Here is a 22,484-nt window from a genome sequence, read left to right as displayed (position 1 = left end):
AGAATCAGTCTACTCAGTGCTTAAGTCCCACTCACATGCAGACACCAAGCAGTTTGAAATTATCACTGCACTTAATCTTCTTCACATCCCTGCGAGGGGAGCACTGTTACCCACAGATGACAAAGCAGAGGCACCCTTCCCAAGGCCAAATGACCAGGAAGTGGCAGAGCCTGGCCCAAAGTCCACTCACAGGTGCCACACTCCAAGGCCATTTCCAGCTTTGAACACCCACCACGAAGTAGGAAAGAATGAAGATAATTAAGAAGCTGGGTAAAACAAAAAGTGTGAGGCAAAGAAAATACTTAAGATGAAAAAGGTAAAATTAACACTCATCAATTAAAAGATAGCAAATGTGTACGCCTAATAAGTAAACCTAAGAGTTGGTGCTTTGACAAATTAAGAAGAAGATACAAACCACAGGATTTCGGCGGAGAAAGCACGGGCGCAGAGACCAGCGAACACAGAGCTGGCACCAGCTCTCCGTCCTGGCCGGAGCTCAGCCATGACCGTATTTCAAACCATAAAAAATCCTCAGCAAATGTAAGAGATTTTATTGGCTCCCGTGATGATGGGGGCTGAGGTCCACGATCCGCCCGCTGCAGGCTGGAGGCCCGGGGAGCCGTGGAGCGGTTCCCGTCTGCCTCTGAAGGCCCAAGAACCGGAGGGCTGATGGTGTAAGTCTGGGGGCAGGAGAGGTCCAAGGTCACTCAGGCCGAAAGAGAAAAGCTCTCTTCCTCCACCTTCTTGTCTTTTCAGACCCTGGACACACTGGCTGAGGCCCGCCCACACCGGGGAAGGCGGTCTGCTCTACCCAGGCGGCTGACTCCGAACACTGTCCCGGTCACACCCAGAACGAGTGTCTCACCCGAGAGCTGGGTGTCCATAGCCCAATCGACATAAAATTCACCATCACAATGTGCCAGGCTGGTGAACCATAAACCCATAGTAAACATTAGCAGAATCCACACAGGAAAGGAAAGCCATCACCATCACAGCCCTAATGATGGGCACGTCTGGTTTAAGTTTGATGTCCATATTCCTTTTTTTTTTCTTTACTGATTTTAAACAGAGGAAGGGAGAGGGAGAGAGAGATAGAAACATCAATGAGAGAGAACAAAGATTGGCAGCCTCCTGCATGCCCCCCCCCCCCCCCCACTGGGGATCAGGCCCACAACCTGAGCATGTGCCCTGACCGGGAATCGAACCAGCAACCTCTTGGTGCACGGGTCGATGCTCAACCACTGAGCCACAATGGCCGGGCTTTAAGTAATAATGTGATAAATGAGAGAGACACAGACATTCTTTTTTTCTCAAAGAAAATAAGATTAGAAGCAATGGTATCAGTGATTGAATACAAAAAGTTCAAGATAGTTGGAAGAACATGTAACACTATTAACATAAAATCTAATTTGAATCAAGAGTTGGATACACCAAAACTTTTCAAGAAACAGAACAAAGTTTCTTCTGTCTTTTTCAAATTCACTCCAGTAAAGCATGGGCAGTAAGAGGAACTGGGATGGGCTGATGAAAGAACAAAGGACAGGCAATCTGGGAACATTTCTAAGGTGGGTAATTTTTTTTTTTTGGAAAAGTATTTAGAAAATTATCAATTAACCTGGTGCCTCCTGTTTTAAAAGTATCCACATATAATTACAAGAGCTGATCCTTGAAGGCTCCAGAGAAAGAGGTCCTGAGAGTTTTCAGATCCATAAATAATGGGAATGATTAAAAATAGGTCATCCAAATCAATCTAATTGCCTTCTATTTTTAAAGTAAATTCTTTTTATTGATTTTTTAAAGTGGATAGCCCATTAAAACGCATTAATCATGACCCAAAAAGCGAATTTGTGTTGCAAAAAAGCCTAAGGTGAAGAATAAAAAGCCATTTCCCACCACATGAACCTGAGGTGGGAACATCAACAACCAAGAGATCTGAAGCCCTACTTTTCCCAGGAAAAAAGCATTTCTGGGTAAAAGCTGGGAGGTGAGGTATCATTATGATAAAACGATGCATGACAGCACTTTCAGAATGTGTGAGCCACGCGTGTCCTATTTGGGTAAATGGTCTCTAATTTTGGAGAGCCAAGGTAAAAACACATGATTGGTTCCACTGTGTTTTTATTACATGAGTCATGCATGCTCATAATTGCAGAATATATGTTCATTCCAGATGATGCAGCTGAGGAAAACTATACTAACTTCAACCCACAGCACCATCATCCAGGGGTAGCACCAGAAATGTTTCAATATATCCATACTCACTGTAAAACAGACAATGGATATTTTTTAAATGCAGATATATAATACATATGTTTGTAATCTCCATGGTACTAAGAAAACAATCATATACATTTAGGGTGACAATACAGTTCTTCAAAATTGTTATTTAGTGGATAGATAAGCATCACCATGTATTCAACCTTCTTCCTCTTGCTGGACTTTATAAACATGCTTCACTACAGATCCTACAGCTAAATCCTTGCCAACACCCTTGATTACTTGGGATAGATCTCAAAAAAGAAACTCATTAAGTCAAAGAATAAACACATTTTGTGAGCTCTGACTGACGCCTTTTGGAAAGTCCACTTGTGGGCTACTTCCTAGTCGCTCTGCTTCTGTCAGCCCTGGTGTGGCAGAGTGGACCCTTTCTTGGCGGGCTTGAAGCTTGCGGTTGATAACTCATCTCAGAGCAACATTTTCGCTGTCACATAGCAGTTTCTGTGTCAACGCTGGGACCAGCCAAAAGCTGTGCTTCTCCAACCACAGACAGGTGATGACATTTTCACACCTTTCCAACATAAAAGTATGTGCATGGCAGAATAAATCCCATTTTATTAAATTTATTGGGGTGACATTGGTTAATTGGGTCATGTAGGTTTCAAGTATACATTTTCTATGATACATGATCTGTATATTGCATTGTGTGCCCACCACCCAAAGTCAAATCTCCATTTATTATATAAAATGTCATAAAATTCAGGCACATTTTATGAGAGCAGACATACAATAATTCCAGAGAATTATTTACTATGTACACAATTTTAAACAGCACTTTGAGGGTTGAACATTCTGGCCAGGTCAGCAGAGGGCGCTGTGCAGGTACAACAGAAGTGGGGATTCTGCAGCAGGGCTGAGCACCCCCTCATCCCTGCAAGCTACGGAAAGGAAATGTGAGACCCCAAGGTGCTGCACCCAGCCACCTCCACTGCCAGGGAAGGAGCTGACATGTGATCCTTCCCTGTTACATGGGAGTGGGGAGTGGTGGAGAAGGTGTTTGGAAGGGGGTCTGGGTCACATGTTTAGGTTGCTATGGTGGGTGTGAGGGGAGGGGTTGTAGGGAATGGTGCCAAGTTAGGAGCATCCAGCAGGGCTCCTTCCTTCCCTGGGCCTCCACTTTGGGCCATGGATTAGGGAAAGCCGGTCAGAGAGGACTTGCAGACCAGACTTGAAGGACAAGAGCCAATGCACCCTCTTTGGCTGGTTCAGACAGGATTGGCCAAAACAGGTATGTTGCCCTGGCTGGTTTGGCTCAGCAGTTAGGGCATCAGCCTGAGGACCAAAGAGTCGTGGGTTCTATTCCAGTCAAGGACATGTACCTGGGTTGCAATTAGGTTCCGGACCTGGGTGGGGTCGTGTGGGAGGCAACCAATCGATGTGTCTTTCTCACATGATGTTTCACTCCTCCTCCCTCCACCTCCCACTCTATCTGAAGAGAAATGGGAAAATATCCTCAGGTGAGGAATAAAAATAAGGGGGGGGGGTATGTTTTAGGACCTTCAATTTAAGAACTTGAGACTGAGACATCTTTCCCCTGAATCTGCCCATGAGCCCCTGGAGAGAGGCACCTCCTGGAGCCCTGGAACCTGGGTGTGCTTTCCCAGCAGCAAGGACCGGGACCCAAGAGGGGCCAATTCTGAGAAGTGTCACAAGCACATGTTTTGGTCATAGGAGCCAAAGCTTGCCAAGCGTTAAAAGAGAAGAAAAGGAAAATGCTACCTAAGGCCTCAAGTCTCTAAATGGGACCGTTAAATGTTTGAAAACTAACAGGGTGGAAGGAACAGCATGTTCGGTTTCTCAACACTCCCTAGGAGGGAGGAGGAAAAAACCTGTTTGCAGGTGAACATTGAAAACGCTACCAACGGAATGTGTAGCTTCTGTGGCCACTTGCAGCCCGGTCCCTGTTGCAGGCTGGAGTCTCCAGGTTGCGGAGCAGGACGCAGTTGGAGTGCAGGATGTTTGTTTGCCCTGCGGTTAGGCACGTGCCGACGGGGAGCAAGCTGAGACTGGACGGGGAGCAAGCAGAGACTGGACGGGTTGCCCGGGAGGACTGCAGAGGGAGCTCAGGGGCTGCAGACCCGGTGAGGGGCTCTCTGCACCCGAGCTCCTGCAGACAACCCTCCCAGCGGCGGGGCCCTCTTGCCGGCGGATCTGGGGGTCCATCACAACGCTTTTCACTTACACCCCTTGAGCCCTGAACTTCTCCTCACTCCCCTCTTCTCCCTTAATTTCTGCTGGCTGGCATGGTAGGCCTGAGAGCAAGCATGGGGGGGAGACACCCCCCCCCCCATCACACGCTACGGTGCCCCTATCAGGACCAGCACACGGCTTTGACTAATTTATGAGGCTGAATACAACTTGTCTAAAACATGCGTGGACTTCGGTCAGCCATACTCGAGGAAAGACCATTCTCCTTCTATACTTTGGAGAAAATACTGCAAAATCACTGTCAACGAAGAGACCGAGTGTGCAATAAAAATATGAATGAAAACGGTGTGGTAGGAGGTTAAAAACTATACGTTTTTTAAATCACTGGATTCTGTGCCGTTCCTGGCACTTCTCTCTAAATGCACGTTCACCTGCCCGCCTCTTCGTATCCGTAATTGGGGGGGGGTGGTGTCTCTTTGTTGGCCCCGCTCTCGCGACAGCACGAGGCCCGGAGGAGGGCGGGGTGGGGAGCCGAGGGCCCAGGGCGAGGGGGTGCCCCACGCGCACAACGGGGAACACTGTACGTACTTCGCAGGATGCTCGCGGGACACTTGATTATCAGGCACCGCGGCAGCCCGAGGGACAACCGGCCGTTACGGCGTCTGAGACTCGGAGCGGGGCGGATGCGGAAACTTCGGCGCGATTGGCCGGACAAAAGCTCACCGTGTTTGAAAGGCCCAATCAGCGCCCAGCGTCTCCACGCCAGCCAATGGAGAGCCAGGAGGCGGGCCGGAAGGGCGGAGTCGCTATTTGAACCGGCGCGGGGAGTCTCCCAGCCGACTTCCTGCTGGCGTCGGGGCCGGGGTCTCGGGGCGCCATGGAGCGCGAGGCCTCCGGGGGAGACGCGCTGATGCGGCAGCTCAGGGAGAGCCGCCACCGCTTCCAGAGGCACATGCAGCAGCTGCTGGAGAAGGTGCGGTCCCCGACCCCACCGCCGGGAGGGGGCGCGAGGCCCGCGCAGAAGGGAAAACAGGGTTGGGGACGGGGGAAGGAGGGCAGCGGGGTGCGGGGAGGTGGAGTCTGAGGCTGGGGTTAACGGGAGAGGAGGCGGGGTTTAGGGGCTGGGGGCAAGAAGGGGGAAGGCGAGATTGGGGTGCAGGGAACAGGGAGGCAGGCTTGGCCGTCCGGGGGCAGGGGGTCTCCCCTCAGCCCGGGCCAGGAGCTCCTTGGGCCCTCGGACCCGACGTGACTGACGCCCCTTTCTGCCCTGCAGTACAATCAACCCTTCGAGGATGCCCCGGTGGTGCAAATGTCCACGCTGACCTACAAGACGGCCCAGGGTACGGAATCATACCCCCCTCACTATTCATAGTTTATCGTTTAATAGTTGGCGCCCCGCAGGTGCGGCTCCGTGGTGGAGCGTCCACCCTGCACCAAGAGGTCGCCGGTTCGATTCCCGGTCAGGGCACATGCCCAGGTTGTGGGTCTGATCCCCAGTGGGGGGCGTGCAGGAGGCGGCCGATGCATGTTCTTTCTCGTGGATGTTTCTCTCCTTCCTCTTCTTTCTCTAAAAAAATTTAAAAAAATAGTTGTTGATGCAAACTTAATTTTCATGGGTTCTCTTTGGTATGCAGCTAGTTTGCCCTGGGTGACAGTTCCTCAGATCCCGCTCTGCCTGTGTTGGATAAGACAGGCACAAAAAGGTGCATAAGACCTGCTCCGTAAATGAAGTCCTCGCTCTTTACCTTCTTAGCCGACCCAGCCACACCTTGGGTGGAAAGTTGGCACAGGCAGTGGCTAAGGTGTTTCAGCTGCAGATTTCTGTTACTCTGGTCTGTGAAGGCGGTGACGACTCTGACCCCAGGGCAGGACGCAGGGCTCTGCAGGAATCATTCCTGCAGGCTTCACTAAGAGTGGGCAGTGTCTGGAATCTTTTGCCAGTTTCTATACCTCGAATACCACTGATTTCACCAGTGAAAATTCATTTCTGACTCCCATTTGGACTAGAATGGCCGTTGAAGTGCCTAAACAGCTTGCTAGCAGTCCCACTTTAGCCTGTGGAAGACCACCTGGAGAGCTTTTTGAAAACGCAGATTCCTGGGTGCTGGGTGCAGCTTCAGTAGTAGGTCTGCAGTCTAACAAGGGCTAGCGGACCTGTTGCTTAGCCGGAGAGGCACTCGAGAGACCAGGAAAGTAACAGTAGTTTGCATGTGTTGACAGCTAAAGTGTGCTTCTAAGAGTCTTATGTTTTTGATTCTCAACAATCCTGTGAGGTAGGCACTGTTCTTAGAATCATTCTCATTTCCTTGGGGTGGGGGGTGGGGCAGAGAGGTTAATGACCTTGCCCCATATCACTTAGCCAAGATGGCAAAGCCTGGATTTGACTCCCAGTGCATTTGCTCGGGCATCACCCTGTTCTGGAAAGGCTGTGTGGTACAGTGGTCAGGAGCACAGTCACTGTCCTGGGTTCACAGCCTGGCTTCACTTTGTGGGCAAGTGGACTGGGCTGGTAACTTTGACGTTGCTGTGTCTGCATCTGCGCAGTGAACTTGGTCAGTGCCTGTCCTGTGGGGGGTTAGGAGTCCTGTTCGACTTATATGTAAGTAGATCTTTGTGAAGGCTGAGATGCACTTGGAAAGGGTTTAGAATAGGGCCTGGAACATTATAAGCACCATGGAAGTTTTTGCTGCTGTTATCATTAACGACCAACTTAAACCTGGAAACCCAGCGATCCCTTCTGATTAACTTGAACTGATCTGGGAGCAAAGGAAGGTTTCGGAAGAGATTAAGTGTCTTGCTCAGGGCTGTAAACTGGTAAGGGACAGGACTCCAGAACCCAGTGTTTACCCTTGTGCTTGGCGATAGTTCTGGGCGTATGGCTTGCCCTCAGAAAGCACTTCCTCTGTATGTGGGGGACAGAGATCGCCCTCGAAAAGTGCCTGCTCCCTCTATGCACTATGTCGATGGCCCTCTGTCTCTGTCTTCAGGAAGACAGCAGTACTCGGTGTGCATATGTCCCTTGTTTCCATTGAACTTTGTGGCTTGAAATTTGACCATTGCTGCTGCCCACTAGGTAGAGAGTTTCATTAACAACAGATTTTTGTCTAATCTTGATTTTTTTTTTTTTTTTAAACCTTCAACCTCACAAAGATGAAAAGCAACAGAAGATCAAACATATGGCTTGGCTTTAATATAATTTTCTTTTGCCTGTCATTTGGTTTTCTTTGAATGCAGATTAAATGGAAACTCGGTGTTCAGGATTACTTAAGTGGTCATTTTTCTTTTTCTTTTCTTAAGGATTGAGAGTTTGGGGTGGAAGACTAGTAAAGAAGAAAAACAAAGGACAAAGCCAGGTATTTAATGTCACTTTATTGGCAGCATGCCTTGCCATGGAGGGATGTTGATGGGCATAAAGGTGTGGGTGGGCTGAACGGTACCAGCAGCTTCTGGAGGCTAGCGAGGGGCCCTTCCATGAAAAATAAAAACCCGATTTTCCTGTTTCTAAGGATTTACTGAGAAGCATTTCTTCTGTTGCCTGTCAAGTATAAGGAGGAGCTGTGTGGTGCTTAAGCCCCTCCTGTCCCCGGTGTCTCCTCTGCCATAGGCTGAGGGAGTCTGACAGCTGGGCCCCATGTGCAGTGCTGGGCCAGCTGGACACACCTCCCAGCCCCATGCTTCAGCCACAGCTGCAAGCTCACTAGTTGGATTCTTACAGAAAGGACCAAATCCAGGTCCTTCTAGGGAAGAAAAATGCCTCCTTTCCTCTTCTGAAAACAGAAGGGAGAGAAGGGAGAGGGCACTGTGTGCGGAGTCAGCTTCTTTCCTTCCTTCTGCGTTGTGCTACCTTTCAAGACGAGCTGTGGCTGGTGGGTTTTTCCCGAGTGTGTCTGTTATGTCCGTGGAAGGTGCCGATAGAGCTGCCTTCCTGCGACACAGTCTCGCGATAGCTGCATCTGCGGGGATGTCTCATGTCTCTGAATCGCCGCTTCTCAGCCTTGTGCCGGAAGGCGAACCTCAGGGCTAGGGCTCCAAAGCCTCTGACCGCAGCTCAGAAGTCCGATTTCTTCCTCATCAGTTACTCTAATAACACTCATCATACATTTAGTCGTAGAAATGTTAGAAATACATATAACTGCGTACTTAAAATTGACCGGACCTCTCTAGATAGTCACAAATGATATTTTAGTACATGATTCCTCTTTATAATACTCATATAAGGACACATATTTTTACCCTTTTTCCCCCACTTAATATATATTGTGAACACTTCTCTCCCATTAAAACTGCTCTCTTGTCCATAGGTATTTAGCTATTCGCCCCTTACTTTATTGCAAATCAGGATCAGCACACATTTCCCGTGAAGGGCCATTAGCACTGATTAGTGTTTTCAGGTTTACTGCCCACGTGGTCTCTGTTGTAAGGTGGTGGCCGTCACAGACATCCAGGAACTCTCAGGCATGGCTGTGTTTCAACAGAACTTTATTTATAAGACCCCTGTTTGCAAATACATTTATAAATACTCCTTGGAGAATAATCCTTGTCTCTTCCCAGTGCTGGCGTCGCCCTTTTCAGAAGTGGGGTTATTAGGTCAAAGGATATGCGCTCTTTAAATTGTACACAATACTGACGCCTACCAATCAGACCAGTGCCTCCTGGTCCTGGTGGCAAAATGTTGTTGTCTGGATATTTAAGGTTTTTGTTTCAAGTGTAGAGCCCCTGTCTGGGGTCTGCAGAATTTTAAACTCCCTTTCCTGGAACAAGACAACCGGGCGTGATGGGCAATGACAGGTCAGATGTCTACAACCTAAAAGTGCCATGGGCGATTGTGCCCGAATCTGCCTTCTCCTTTCCCAGACACCCACATACTCAACTCCTGCCCCCAGACTGCCGCTTGGAGGCTGTGGGTCTCTTTACTTAGGCCAGCTTGGTCCTAACACAAGGCCCGGGTCCTCTTTGTAGACCCCAGAGCTGCCAGTAGTTAGGGTTTGGTGAGAAACGGCTGTTTCCCTGTAAGTCCCAAACCACGTTCTGCCACACCTCCAGACACAGCAGCCACAAACTCCGTCAATTCCACCAGGCAGGACTCGGTTACCCCGTGCTCACAGGCCCCCGGGCCTTAGAGAGGACACCTCAGAGCTGTCCCGGGGGCTGGGCCTCACCACGTCCTCGCTCCTGTTCTTGCAAGGCCTCACCTGGTTCCACCCAAAGGGTCACACTCCCTCCTGAAGCTTGTCAAGTTGTAGACCTCACAGCATGGAGATAAACACATTGTGATGGTCACACAGATCCCCCAGGGACCTCTCGAACTTGTGGATTCTGCCCACGACCTAGTGACAGTGTTGTCCTGTTTCGGGTTGGTTTTTCATTTTGTCATGCGTGGGCCGGGGCAGGCCCCCTGGCTCGAGCTGTGGCTTCTTGCTTTGCCTGCTCCGTCCCCCCGTCCACGTGGCTTTGAAGCAGCAGCCCTGAGCCCAACCGGAGGGGAAGCTTGTCCCCCTTCCAAGGGGAGCCTGAGCCCTCTAGCAGTGCGAGGCCTTCACCCCAGATGTGCTAGAAGAGAAGCCTCGTGGGGCGCACTCCTCCCATATGAGAGCGGGAAGAGTGGAGGCGTGTCACCTGACCGGGTCTGAAATGTCTCATGACTGAAACGAGCATGTCTTCATCCCTCTCTGCACTTGGAGGGCTTCCCCGTGGAGGCGGTTGGCAGGAAGGATGGTGACGCGCTGCCCGCGCCCTGCGCACAGGACCTGGGAGTGGGTGAGTGCCCTGAGCTAGAAACCGAGGTCACCGGGACTGAGCCTGGCATGTCCCTGTCACAGCAGGTAAAGTCCCGATTCCTTACTGTGGCTTTTTCTCAGGTCTGCTTTAGGAGTAGAGCATCTTCAAGTGCCCTGTCACTGCTCCAGAGCCCCCCAGGAGCTGCTGCACTTGACACACAAACGGGACTCAAAAATTCCTAAATGAGAAACATGCCCTTCTCCCCCACCCCAGCTTTTATAACTTTTTGCAAAAATAATAATATCAGTAATCTTAAGAATTTAGTAAGACCTGAGATTTGCCCTCATAAGGTGGTGGGATGAACCACTAATTTCCCCCAAAGGCTTCCTGCCTCTGCCATCTTCCTCTCTCCTTCGTGTTCCCATGGGGCCCCCCGGTGTTTGAAGCTTCTGGCAAGCCTGACCTTGGCTTCAGTGGCACTGAGCCCTCCCTGTCCTTCCTTCTCAGCCCTTCTACCGGCCCACCTCTCACCTTCCCAGGGTGCCCTCCCTCGAGTTGATCTGAGCTCCTCACTCGGGCAGAGCCCCCAGCCCAGACCCCATCTGGGGTGTTGGTTGCCTGCTGGCCTCTCTTGAATTCTTTGTCTAAACTTCGTGTATCTAAACTGAAGAGGTCAACCCACAGACCTCTGTAGGAGCCAGAAATCCAGCATCCCCTTTGTCCCAGCCCCTCCCTCGTTCCTCGCATCCAGGACGTCGCTGTCCTGTGCCGTCTGCCTTCCTCCAGCTCTTGTGCCCTTCGGCCCTGAGCCCCACTGCTCGCCCACAGTACCAGCTCTGGCGCCCTCCGCCCACGGACACTGATCGCGTGACTGGTCCCGCCACTTCCCCATTCAAAGCGCTACAGTGGCTCCTCGTCGCTCTGCATAAAAAGCAGGGACCAGATCATGCCTGACCTGAATTCTGGAACTTCACTCATGAGACCATCGCTGGCATTCGCTGGGATGGTCAGCCAGGCCAGCAGTGTAGATCAGATCAGAACCCGCTTTTACCTGAGTTCTTTTTTTTTTTTTTTTTTTTATCCTCACATGAGGATATTTTTCCATTTTTTGTACAGATAGAGCAGGAGGGAGAGAAAGGAAGGGAGAGAGAGAGAGAAACATCGACGTGAAGGGACACATCGAGTGGCTGCCACCCGCACGACCAACCAGGGCCGGGGACAAACTGCAACCGAAGTACATGCCCTTAGCGGGAACCGAACCCGGGTCTCTCTGGACCGCAGGCCGACGCTCTAACCGCTGAGCCAAACCCGGGTCTCTCTGGACCGCAGGCCGACGCTCTAACCGCTGAGCCAAACCGGCCAGGGCTTACCTGAGTTCTTTACAGCTGCCTCCCCCCATAGCAGTGAAGTACCTCTGGAATGACAGACGTCTGAAACATTGACCTGTCTGCAGTCTCTGTCCACTCTGCCTAGCTCTCCACCCACCCCTCCCCTGCTCCGGGCAGTCAGGAATGTGGGTGACGTCCTCACGGGAGAACTGGCGGAAAGACTTACTCATAACTCGTTCACTGATATTAATCCAGGTGTTAACTCCATAAACCCTTACATCCGTGGGTTTCCTGGACTCCTACGTAATAAGAACAGTTGCTCTGGAGCTGTGCTGTACCATGTGGTAATACCACCTGTGGTCATTCAGACTGAAAATGAAATAAAACTTAAAATGCAGCTCCCCGGCCTCACAGCCACGTCCCACATGTTCCGCAGCCACCCGTGGCTAGTGGCTAACACAGTGGCCAGCAGATGGGGAGCTTCCTCTGGGCTAGAGGGACCAGCTTGTGGGACCAGAGGTCAGTGAAGGAGCTGCTTCCCCCTGTCTCCGCCGCTTGAGCTCCTGTCCCGATGGGGCCCCTGCACTGGCTCACATTCAGAGACAGCGCGGCCAGCGGCGCCCTCACTAAAGGAAGCAGGCTTGAAGCAACTGCAGTTGTACCGTAGAACATACTCAAGTGCTACAAAAGCCGTCCTGGACAGAGAAATGCACGCTTTCTTAAAAGGTCTGATTGAAATTCCCCTTTTTTGCTTTTAGATTCAAAAAGCAGTGATGTTGATGCAACTTTATACCAGGAGGATCCGGCTGCTGGGGACATCACAGTAAGACCCATCTGTGCTGCAGGGACAGGGTCAGGGCTCGAGGTGCAGAGACACACCCTCTTACACGCACTTTCCTCTCCTGAGGCTTGCTCTTTGTTAGTCCCACCTCTCAAGGCCTGGGTCCCCCTCCAGTTCCCCTAGGCAGCAAGGCTGGCCCTTGGTAGCCATCGCCACCTAAGTTCAAGCCTGATGTACTGAGCTTGCACAGATATTGGAAGGTGGCCCCTCTGCACACAGGAAACTCCCAGCTGTGGTCACGCTGTGCCTTGACCTTGACCGAGCACGCAGTGCTGGAGGTGGGGTCTGAGTCGGCCTTTCTCCACAGAGGCAATGTCGTAGGAAGGTGTTCTAAGGGGTATTCCGAGGTGAGCCCTTGGTAGCCTATTGAATCACAAGGTCACATACTCGGGCAAGCTGTTGTTTTGTGTCTGTCTCCCAGCGTGCCCCAGTGGTCCTAGAAGCCGCCTGTCTCCTATGGGGTCTGTTTCTCACCTGTCTGCTCCACTGGCGTAGGTGAGAATACACAGAACGTGGAGCATCTTACCTGGCCCGTGTCAGGTGCCAGAGTAGCTGGTGTGTGGTTTCCCTCTGAACTCGCTCTTTTTTTGCGCACAGGTTTCCTCATACACCCAGGGTGTGACTGGGAGTGTCTGACTGGAATAAGGCAGTGACCCTGGGGGAGAAAAAGGGGTCCTTGTGAACATGAGTAGAGGCGGCGGCAGTGATGGGGAAGTAGGCAGCCTCACAGTAGGGACACCCTGAACAATGCATGTCTGTGCTACCCCCATCTGCGTCCCCAGTCCCAGCCTCACCCCCCTCGGCTGCAGAGAGGAGGTTCAGTGTGGCAGGTGGGGGACAGAGGCGACCATTCCTGCCCCCCGAGGTGGAGCACTGAGCTTGTCTCATAAAGTGTATGGCTGAGTCCTGAACACCTAAGAATATTCAGATTTACTTACATTTTGTCCTGCTCTAGTCATGCTGTCATAAACCTTTGCATTGCTTTGTCTTTTAACTTTCCTTTGAATTGTTACCGCTGGTGAGTTCCCCAAAGTCAGATCCTGGGTCAGGTGGATTTTCAGAGGGCTGGACCACTTTGTGCGGGCATCAGCAGGAAGTGGAACGGTGACTCTGAGGCACTTCGCTTAAAGATCTGCATGTTAATGAGCTTGCCAGTTAGTTCCAGAATCCAAGAGCTCACCCATCCCCAGAGCTCGTAAGGATGCTCACTTCTTGTCTCAGCCTGCAGTGCCTTGGAGCCCTCTGAAGGATGAGTTGAGGAGGAAATACTTGACCCAGGTGGACACTCTGCTACAAGATAAAGGGTGTTTAGAGGTAAGCGTTCCCCAGTACGTACCTCTGTGTCGCGGGTTGTAGACTAGGGACAGCCGAGGGGCAGTAGCTGCTCTTGCTCTCTCTGGAGCTGTGAAGAGCATTTGGAGTGATTGTTTCCAAGCCCTTTCATGCGCAAGCTTGCAGACTTCTCCTCTTGAGCCAGCTCTCAGGGTCCTCTGGGCCATGTGGTCAGGGAAGCTTGTGGGTGTGGCCTTGGTCGCCCACTGTTTTGCGGTGGCTCAGAAGTCTAGCTGTTTGCTGATCTGCACCCCTGGGTGGAGAGTTTCCGACCCTCGAGAGGTGGCCCTGCCCTGGGGCGGGTGCCCTCTGGGTCCACGGCAGCCGGTGGAAGAGCGACGGTGCTGAAGGTGCAGGTTCCCGTAAGGACCAACTCTGTAGCTGTCCATGTCCTGTCAGTATCTTCTCATAAAATACAGGACTTTTTTTTTAATCCTTACTCAAAAATATGTTTATTGGTTTTTAGAGAAAGAGGAAGGGAGAGGGGGCAAACATTGACCTGAGAGAGACATCGTCGGCTGCCTCCCGGAGCACCTCGACCAGGGATCGAGCCCGCAGCCTTGGTGTACGGAACGACGCTCCAACCAGCTGAGCCACTGGCCGGGGCAGATCAAGGGCATTTTAATACCAAATTCAAACACCAAATTTAATACCCAATAGGAAGTACATGGGCGGAATAAATACTTCATCTCAAAAGCAGCAAACTTAACCTTTCTTCATGGGCTGCTGACAGAAACCCTGTGTCTGAGGACCACTGAATTAGAGGGCGCCCCGGAAATGCCTTTATCCTGAAGCAGCAGGTGGGGGCCCTCTCGAGGGTACCCTGGGGGCCGCCCGGACACAGTCCCTGATTTTACTGAGGTGCTTCTTCCCACCACTGCTGTAGGCCCAGCTGGCCCCTGTCATCATGGCACACCTGTCACTACTGGTCCCAAGCTCAGACAGGGTCTCCCCACATCCTGTGGCCCTGGTGTTGGGGGCGGGGCATCTTCGTGAGCCCAGAGCCGACATCTGACAACTCCTTTGTTAAAAATCACTTGCTTTGATTTCAGGACAATGGTTACAGCGACGGAAACGAGACACGTGTGATCCAGGTCCCTTCACTGGCCTCTCCCAGGCCTGCGCATGGTGAGTGACGAACTGCACGACCGTGTCCGCTGTGCGGGCTTCATAGCGCGAGAGCTGGTGGACGCCTGCACTTCATACGTAGGTTCAGAGCTTAAAAGGAACTGCTTTGTCCCTCTGGGACCCTGGCATGTTAATTAGCTCTTTATCCCGTCTTTTTTGCCACTTTTTGAATCTCCGGGAAAGGAGGACTCATGTGGTGAACACCCGCCACCGACATGTAGCAGTCAGCTCCGGGTCACTTTTGCTTCGTCATCACACACGCACACACAGCATATAATCTCTGCGTCCTTACGAAGTATCCCTGAATGCTTCGCAAGGCCTCCTAAAAGCAGGGTCGCTCTACGCCAAGCAGTAAACCAGGCACAAGCCGGAACTGCCGCTGGGGCCGCGCTGCCCAGTGTGGCCACTTCTGTTTGTTCAACCAGCTCAGCATCCGACAGGGCCTCATTGTCTTCTTGAGTCCAGAGTCTCCTGGGCCTTCCTGTCGCCGCCGCCATCTTTCCCGTCTCTGACTTTCTTGAACAGTCCTGGCTGCCAGGAGCTTTGCAGAATGTCCCTGAGTGTGAGCTCGTCTGATCGTTCCCTCCCGGTCAGGGTCATGGCGATGGCTTTTGGCAAACAGACTACATAGGTGATAACGTGTCCTGGGGACATTTGTCAGTCTGTTCCATTGTTGGTGACCCTTGGGTCCGACCGCTTAGCTAAGGAAGGACTCACCAGACCTCCCTGAAATGTGGGTGTCATCTGTGGGTGCAGTGCCCTAAAGATCGCCTGGAGGCCTTCTCCCCCAAACCTCGTGCCCGGTGGCCTGCATGCAGTCAGGACCGTCGCCTGAGCTGGTGTCTGCACACGGTCCTCTGCCGGCCTCGTTGGTGCTCGTCGGTGGAGCAGAGCTGTCTTTCCTCCATTTTTTTCATCCTTTTCCTTTTTTTTTTTCCTACTATCAAGAATTCGTGGACTTTTCTGTAAATTCCGTGTGGGATTCAATCCACTGTCAGTACTCGGGGTGATGCCAAGTTGTCCCGGATTTAGCCTGGAGAAGCCCCTTTCACACTGACCTCTGTGTCCTCTGACCTGCCCCCACTGGTTTCTGAGCACTTTGTCCCCACTCCTGAGTGCATCGGTGCCCTCCCCCCTTCATAGCGTCTGCTCGTTTGGTCAGTCGTGTCGCGCAAAGTAAGTCCGGGACTGGGGCACCTGTCACTACGCTGCTCGACGGTCTGCCTCGGAAGGTTCGAGGTCTCCGGCAGCAGGTTTTGTCTTTGGACAGCCGCGCTGAGGGAGCACGGGCAGCGGACAGCTCGCAGAGTTGTTCGGACTGTTTTCTCTCGTTTATTATCAGTTTGATACATAGGGCCATTTTTCCTGTCTGTGCTTAACTTTAGAGGGATCCCATCTTTGTTGGTTTAACTTTATTTGTTTGCTATATAAAACATTTAATATTGTGCAGAAGGCAGAGCTGCAGGGGTGTATTCCTCCTGCCCCCGTAGGCAAACAGCGCCATTATTTTCTGATTCCCACTTAGTCTTTGAAAAGGCAGCCGGGTTCCAGACTGTCCCGTGGGGAAAGAAGACTCTTTGGAGAAAATTGGTAGAGAGTAGACATTCAGTTTTCATAGATAGAGTCTGAGACGAGTCTATTCCCAAACACTTGTGAAATTTTTCTTTTGCTTTTTTGTATTGCTTTTTAAAAAAACCATCGTGGTCATACTCCAGCCTTCAGTTCCATGATCTCTGCATACAGACGTTTGAAGTGGTGACACCCCTTTACCTGTGCGCTTTCCTCCAGGATACTGTGGCCGTGTCCCTGAAGACAGTCCTGAGCCAGCTGCGTCTCCACACCCTTGCTCCTCAGACCTGGCCCTCGTGCCCACACGTGACAGTGTCTCGTTGCGAGAGACCAGTGGTGACAGCTTCTCGAGCAGCCAGTCCTTCGTAGCCGGCGACATCTGCAGCGTGACCGTCAGCGACCTGTACGAGGGCATGCTGCACTCCATGAGCCGGCTGCTGAGCGCGAAGCCCTCGTGCGTCATCTCCACCAAGACCTTCATCGTTCGCAGCCGGAGCTCTTGGGGGCGGCGCCGGCGCCAGAGCAGACTGAACAGGACGTACAGCCGAGGCGGCAGGCCGGCGCCCGGGGGCCCCCAGGACAGGCTCCTGCCCTGTGCCCAGCCCACCACAGAGGTGCGGGTGTTAAGAGAGTGCCAGAACGTCGTAGATCTTTCTGGCCAGCAGGCAGGATTCAAATTGGAAAAGGCTTTTCTTAAAGTGAACAAACTCCAAATCTGGAAGGAGCCGAAGGGAACGCCCCAGAAGTTGCCTTCACTGACGTTCGTGGACTCCCGTGCAGCACGTGGTCTTGATCGGGAGGACAGACTGATGGCACTGAAGTGGTTAATTTCTCCTGTGAAAATCGTTTCCAGACCGAGAATGCTGCAGGGCGAGGGAGGGAGTCCTCATCGGGAGTTCAGAAGCAGGTTTGATAAACTTCGTCAGGAATACTGCCTGAGCCCCAGCAAGCAGCCAGCCCTGACCTACGTCCCCAGCTCCTCCACCAGTGTCGTCTTGCACAGAGGTGGACCAGTGAGCCCGGGTGGCCCCCGGGGCCTAGAAACCCACCGGCCAAGTAGGCCGTCCAGCAGATCCAAAGCTAAGAGTCTAAATGAGGCTTTCAAACACCTGGGCAGACAAGCTGGAGAAGCAGGAAGGTGCCTGTCCAAAAGCGACTCCTCTCCATCACTTTCCCGGAGCCCAGGCCCCTCCGAGCCAGCCGCTGGTCTTTTCCAAGGAAATCGTCGAGGAATATTTAGGATGTCAGTGTCCCTCGGCAAAGCTATTTCAGTACCTGGGGTACGACCTCTAGGCTCTGCAAGAGATCGATATGATGGAATTAAAGAGAAATTTGACCAGCTTCATCAGAAGTATTGCCAAAAATCGCTGCAGCGGCCAAAGGCGCTTTTCTGTCCTGGAGAATCTCCCGGTAAAGGAAGTGTGCGAGTTCAGAATCAAAAAGAAGACTTCCTAGGAGAATTAAATCCAGACTCTGGCTTCCAGCGTCCCCAAAAGTTGACATCATCACCCCAGCGGGGCATCAGAAGGTCACTGGGCTCAACTACCATGGAGGTTCATCCATCTCCATGGCTTGCTCTGGCCGCCAAGCTCAGCCCTCAGCCCCACTCAAAGAGACGCCGGTTATCAGACCCCCAGGTGTGTGGAAGGTGGGCCGAGTCCCAGGATCCCTCTTATCTGTTGGGCAGGGCCATCCCAAGGCCAGGGGAAGAGGTCAGCTCTTCGCGGCCCGACTGGAAAAGGAAGGTGAGTTTTTGTCAAACGTGGCGGTTTTACAACAGGATTCTTCCGTGCATGTTCGTTTTCTAAACTTTCTCCCAAATTCTGTTCCTTCGTGTCAAGCCCGTGTTCGTGGTAAGATGCATCAGGTGGAGCTGAGAACATCCTCCCCGGGAGTTTTACACGATCGCCAGTGGGACGCCTAACTTTGCACACTCACCCCTCCTTGTCACACTGCCTTTCCGGCCTCTCTATCCTGCGCTCAGAGAGGAGTGTTGTGAAGCTGGTCTGGAGAGCGGGGCTTTGCTTCTGGATGTCCTCGTAGGGACCCAGCGGGTTGGCCCTCGAGAGCCACGGGCCAAAGCTGCCACGTGCGGGGGCCGCGCCCCTGCTCGGCCAGGAGTCTCGGTGCCACCGCCTCCTGCGGTTTAGCCTGTGCCGGTCGCTTCCTCAAGTTGAATGTGCCGGTATGATCCGGTTTTCCCCAGAGCCTAGATGGGGGGCACAGGTCTGTGTTGTTGAGCATTGTTGCAGAAGGGTTAGGTTTTCCAGCAGACCCCAAACTGTGTCTGTGAGCCAGGGCTCGGACCCTGGCACTGTGCTGCGGGCACGTCTCTCTGCCGCTGGCCAGCGGGCCTTGACTCTGAGTTTGGCTTGGCGGTTTGGGGTTGTGTGCGTTGGCGGTGCGGACAGGTTGGGCCATGTATACAACTTCCTCTTCCCTTCTTTTCTTATCCTCACCCGAGGACTTTTTTTTTATTTTTGTTCGGATAGAGTGGGAGGGAGAGAAAGGATGAGAGCAAGAGAGATAAACATTGAGGTGAAAGAGACACATCAAGTGGCTGCCTCCCACACGACCCCAACCAGGGCCAGGGATGAAGAGCAACTGAGGTACGCGCCCTTGACTGGAATCGAACCTGTGACTCATTGGTCCGTGGGCCGACGCTCCAACCGCTGAGCCAAACCGGCCGGGGCTTCCTCGTCTCTTCTTAACGCCAACCACACAGATGGCCCCTCAGTGGCCGTCCAGATAGACCCCCTCTGCCCTAAATATCCCACTTTCTGATTTCCAATCTCTGCCTGCTTGTCCTGTGACCCCTTCTCAGGGGCAGTAAATTTCCTTGCAGAAATGAACCCCCACTGAGTTGTCGCTGTCACCACCCCTCAGGCCCCCATGGGCCCATCTCTGCCTTCGCCCACTAGTGTTTCTCAGCATTTGCACCCCTGTGGCTCCCCTCCTCGAAAAAATATTTCAAAAACCTAGAGTGCTGCCCTGGCCGGTGTGGCTCAGAGGTTGACTGTCGTCCCATGCATTGAGAGGTCCCTGGGTCAGTCCCCGGTCAGGGCACATGCCCGCACCACAGCCCCTCCTCCGCCATCACCTCCTGGTGCCAGTCCCTGTGGCTTGAACTGCAGGTGCTTTGTGACCAGGTCCTGCCTTCCGACAGCTCCTCCCTTCCCCTTCCAAGGGGAGTTCCGTTGAGTCCTCGTGTCCCCAGACTGCGCTGGCTCGCCACCACCTCTGCAGGCAGCCGCGTGCTCCTAAGAAGCACAGCGCAGTTCTCCAGGCTGGCGGCTCAGCTCTAGAACCCCCACTTACTTATTTTTTAATCCTCACCCGAGGACATTTTTGTATGTATCTTCAGATACAGTAGGAGGGAGAGAGAGGAACATCAACGTGAGAAAGACACATCAAGTGGTTGCCACCCATAGGACTCCAACCGGGGCCGGGGACAAACTGCAACCGGGGTACATGCCCTTAGCAGGAACCGAACCCGGGATTCTCTGGTCTGTGGGCCGACACTCTAACTGCTGAGCCAAACCGGCCAGGGCTGTTATCTTTTTTTTCATTTATTTAGGTGAGCTAACTAGAGCAGATTAAGCAGACCTGCATTGTGATCTGTCTAATCTGTGGAGGGGAAAGGTTTCCGTCCAGGACCATTCCTGGGGTGAGGGGCCTTTGAGCCCCAGCCAGGAGCCAGCCAGACCTGGGGAACAGCCGCACGGACGGCGCTGCCGTGGGCACACCCTGGGCGGGTCCAGCAGCTTCCTCCCGCTGTCCGCGTCTGCTCTGTGTCTGGGCGGCAGGCTGCCTGCCCCACGCCCCAGCCCCAGCCCCTTGACTGTTTCCAGCCAGGCCCCGGCAGGGAGACCGAGTCCTGCAGGGCTGAGGCTCAGGGGTCCAGCCACATGCTCACAGCAGACACTCGGAGCATGAAGCTCGCACGTGCCGTCTGCTCACGGACCACCCCTCGCCACCCCTCATCCCCCTTCACACCTCTCGCCACCCCTTAGGGTTACCGTGTTTCTCAGTTGAAAGGGTCCATTTCACCAAAGATGGAGCCCCAAGGTTGTCTCTGAGGCTTCTCCAAGCCCTGACAGGTCACAACCCCCTTGTCCCACTGTCCCTACTTGTCTGAACCGAAACCTTCCTCACTCAGCTTCCCTCCTCACTCAGCTTCCCTCCTCACGGTCCCTTTTCTGAGCCCTCCCTCCACACCCCGACGCTCAGGCCGCCTGCAGCCGCCTACTGACTGCCCTGGCCCTCCACTGCGCTCTGGATGCCCGGCGCGCATCCCCTGCTTGTCCTCCGCTCAGCCCGGGGCCACGTGTCCCGGACGTGGAGGCCGCGAGGAGAACCAGCCTCGGTGGCCCGTGGGACGCTCCTGCCTCCCCTGGAACCTGACAGGCCTTTGCAGCTCTGTCTCCAACCACAACACTAACAGCTGATCATTGTCCTTTTCTTCTTCTTTCCCTAATTATGAAACTCTGAGGAAAAGGACCAATCTCCGTGAGCTGGACCGCAGAAGGAATTGTAACGGCTGACACCTGAACGCTGTCCGCCCCCCGGGCCACACTGAACCTTTTCATACCGTCCTCCCTTAACCCCCTTGAGCCCTTTGCTTAGACAGGGCCGTCTCTCCTGGTCGGTAAGGAGACTCGGCTGCAGCCTGAAACTGCCGTGGCCACGGGCTTGCGTGGCTGGCAGGTTCCACAGCAAAGCGGCCTCTGGGCTCGGCTGCTGCTCGTTGACTGTTGTTTTGAGGGTTGTTTTTAGCATTCCTTGGGGTGTTTCTTTAGCATGGTGGCATTTTCTGCAGTGCGCACACTGATATTTATGTGTATAGGCACTGGAATAAATATGAAACTATTAAGCTTTTGGTGGCTGGCATTGGGAATTCTAGTGGAGTTTTACTGAAATTGTTTTGTCTTTTTTTTCCCTAGAGAAAAGAAGAGCACATCTTTCAGGACGGAAGTTAAGTGACTTTGTGTTAAAAACTGGAAACTAAAACTCTACAGCCAAGTTATTTTCGGGTGTTGCCCTCTCCCCCCTTGCTGTGTGTGTGTGTGCATGCACGCGTGTTTTCAATTCTCCAGAATGCATTAGAGCTTGCTCCAGTTTTCGGGTGTTGCCCTCTCCCCCCTGCTGTGTGTGTGTGTGTGCATGCACGCACGTTTTCAATTCTCCAGAATGCATTAGAGCTTGCTCCAGTTTTCGGGTATTGCCCTCCCCCCTTGCTGTGTGTGTGCATGCACGCACGTTTTCAATTCTCCAGAATGCATTAGAGCTTGCTCCAGTTTATGCCTTCAGAGCAGATCTCGGGGTATTGGTCTCATTGAGATGACTGACAGGTTCCTGGTATTAGAATGATTGAATGAAGTTGCTCAATTGAAATTACTGTTGTCCTTTGTAGGGCTGTTTTGCTCGTGTTCTGTGCTCCATAGAGAGATGGCAACAAAACTCTCACATCTGCCATTGCCTTAGACAAAGTGTTTGCTTTGAAACCTGAGGCTGCACGCTGGATGCAAGGATCCCTGGAGGGAAAATGCAGACCCATGGGGCTTGGTACCCTCCCCATCGGGAGGGAGCAGATGTAAACGTAATTCACCCATGCGAGGAAAGCACGCTGTATGTGAACGTTCCTGAGACAGTCCCCACGCACTCTTGTAGCCGCACAGCATCCGTGACATCTCGGGACTCTTATTAGAGCTGTTTGTAGTAGGATATCTTCTTTAATAAAATGTGTCAAATATTCAGGACACAACGACCAAACCCATGTTATATTGCCATGCGTTACGGATTTTTTAATAAAATACTACAGATAAGAGTAGACGTCTTCCCTTCCCATTCTTCCCGGGGCTGTCACTCTTCTGATAGCAACGTGTACCCTTTTCCACCCACATCGGGTGGAACCACCTGACCCTTGTGCACTAGCTCGGGCCACATAACAAGTCCTCCAGACTGGGTGGTTGAAAGAACAGAAGCGTATTTCTCTCGGCTCTGGGTCCTGGACGTCGGAGTCCAGGTGCCAGCGCGGTCAGGTTCTGGCGCGGTCTCTTCCTGCCCTGCAGTGAGTGCCCCCTCCGTGCGTCCTCGCATGGCAGAGTGGGCGCTGGCTGGCGTCTCTTGTGGGCACAGATCCC

General features: G+C 52.7%; 1 protein-coding gene across 2 annotated transcripts; it reads left to right on the top strand.

The window, feature by feature from the left end:
* Positions 1-5,289: 5,289 nt before the first annotated feature.
* Positions 5,290-22,102, top strand: LOC118625274 (Holliday junction recognition protein). 2 transcript variants are annotated; one of them, XM_036254105.1, is made up of 9 exons: positions 5,290-5,398; positions 5,699-5,765; positions 7,723-7,778; positions 10,107-10,182; positions 12,230-12,294; positions 13,534-13,626; positions 14,697-14,772; positions 16,561-18,086; positions 21,285-22,102. In XM_036254105.1, exons 1-9 carry the CDS (start codon positions 5,303-5,305, stop codon positions 21,318-21,320), a joined length of 2,091 nt encoding a protein of 696 aa, XP_036109998.1. In that variant the 5' UTR covers positions 5,290-5,302; the 3' UTR covers positions 21,321-22,102. The 2 variants fall into 2 exon arrangements, with proteins under 2 accessions (XP_036109998.1, XP_036109997.1); XM_036254104.1 differs by having other exon boundaries at positions 12,230-12,336.
* The last annotated feature ends 382 nt before the right edge of the window (positions 22,103-22,484 follow it).

Source organism: Molossus molossus, unplaced genomic scaffold, assembly GCF_014108415.1.
Source record: "Molossus molossus isolate mMolMol1 unplaced genomic scaffold, mMolMol1.p scaffold_m16_p_11, whole genome shotgun sequence".
Lineage (NCBI taxonomy): Eukaryota > Metazoa > Chordata > Mammalia > Chiroptera > Molossidae > Molossus > Molossus molossus.
Note: the sequence above shows the minus strand (reverse complement) of the source record. Positions and strands in the feature narration are given on the sequence as shown.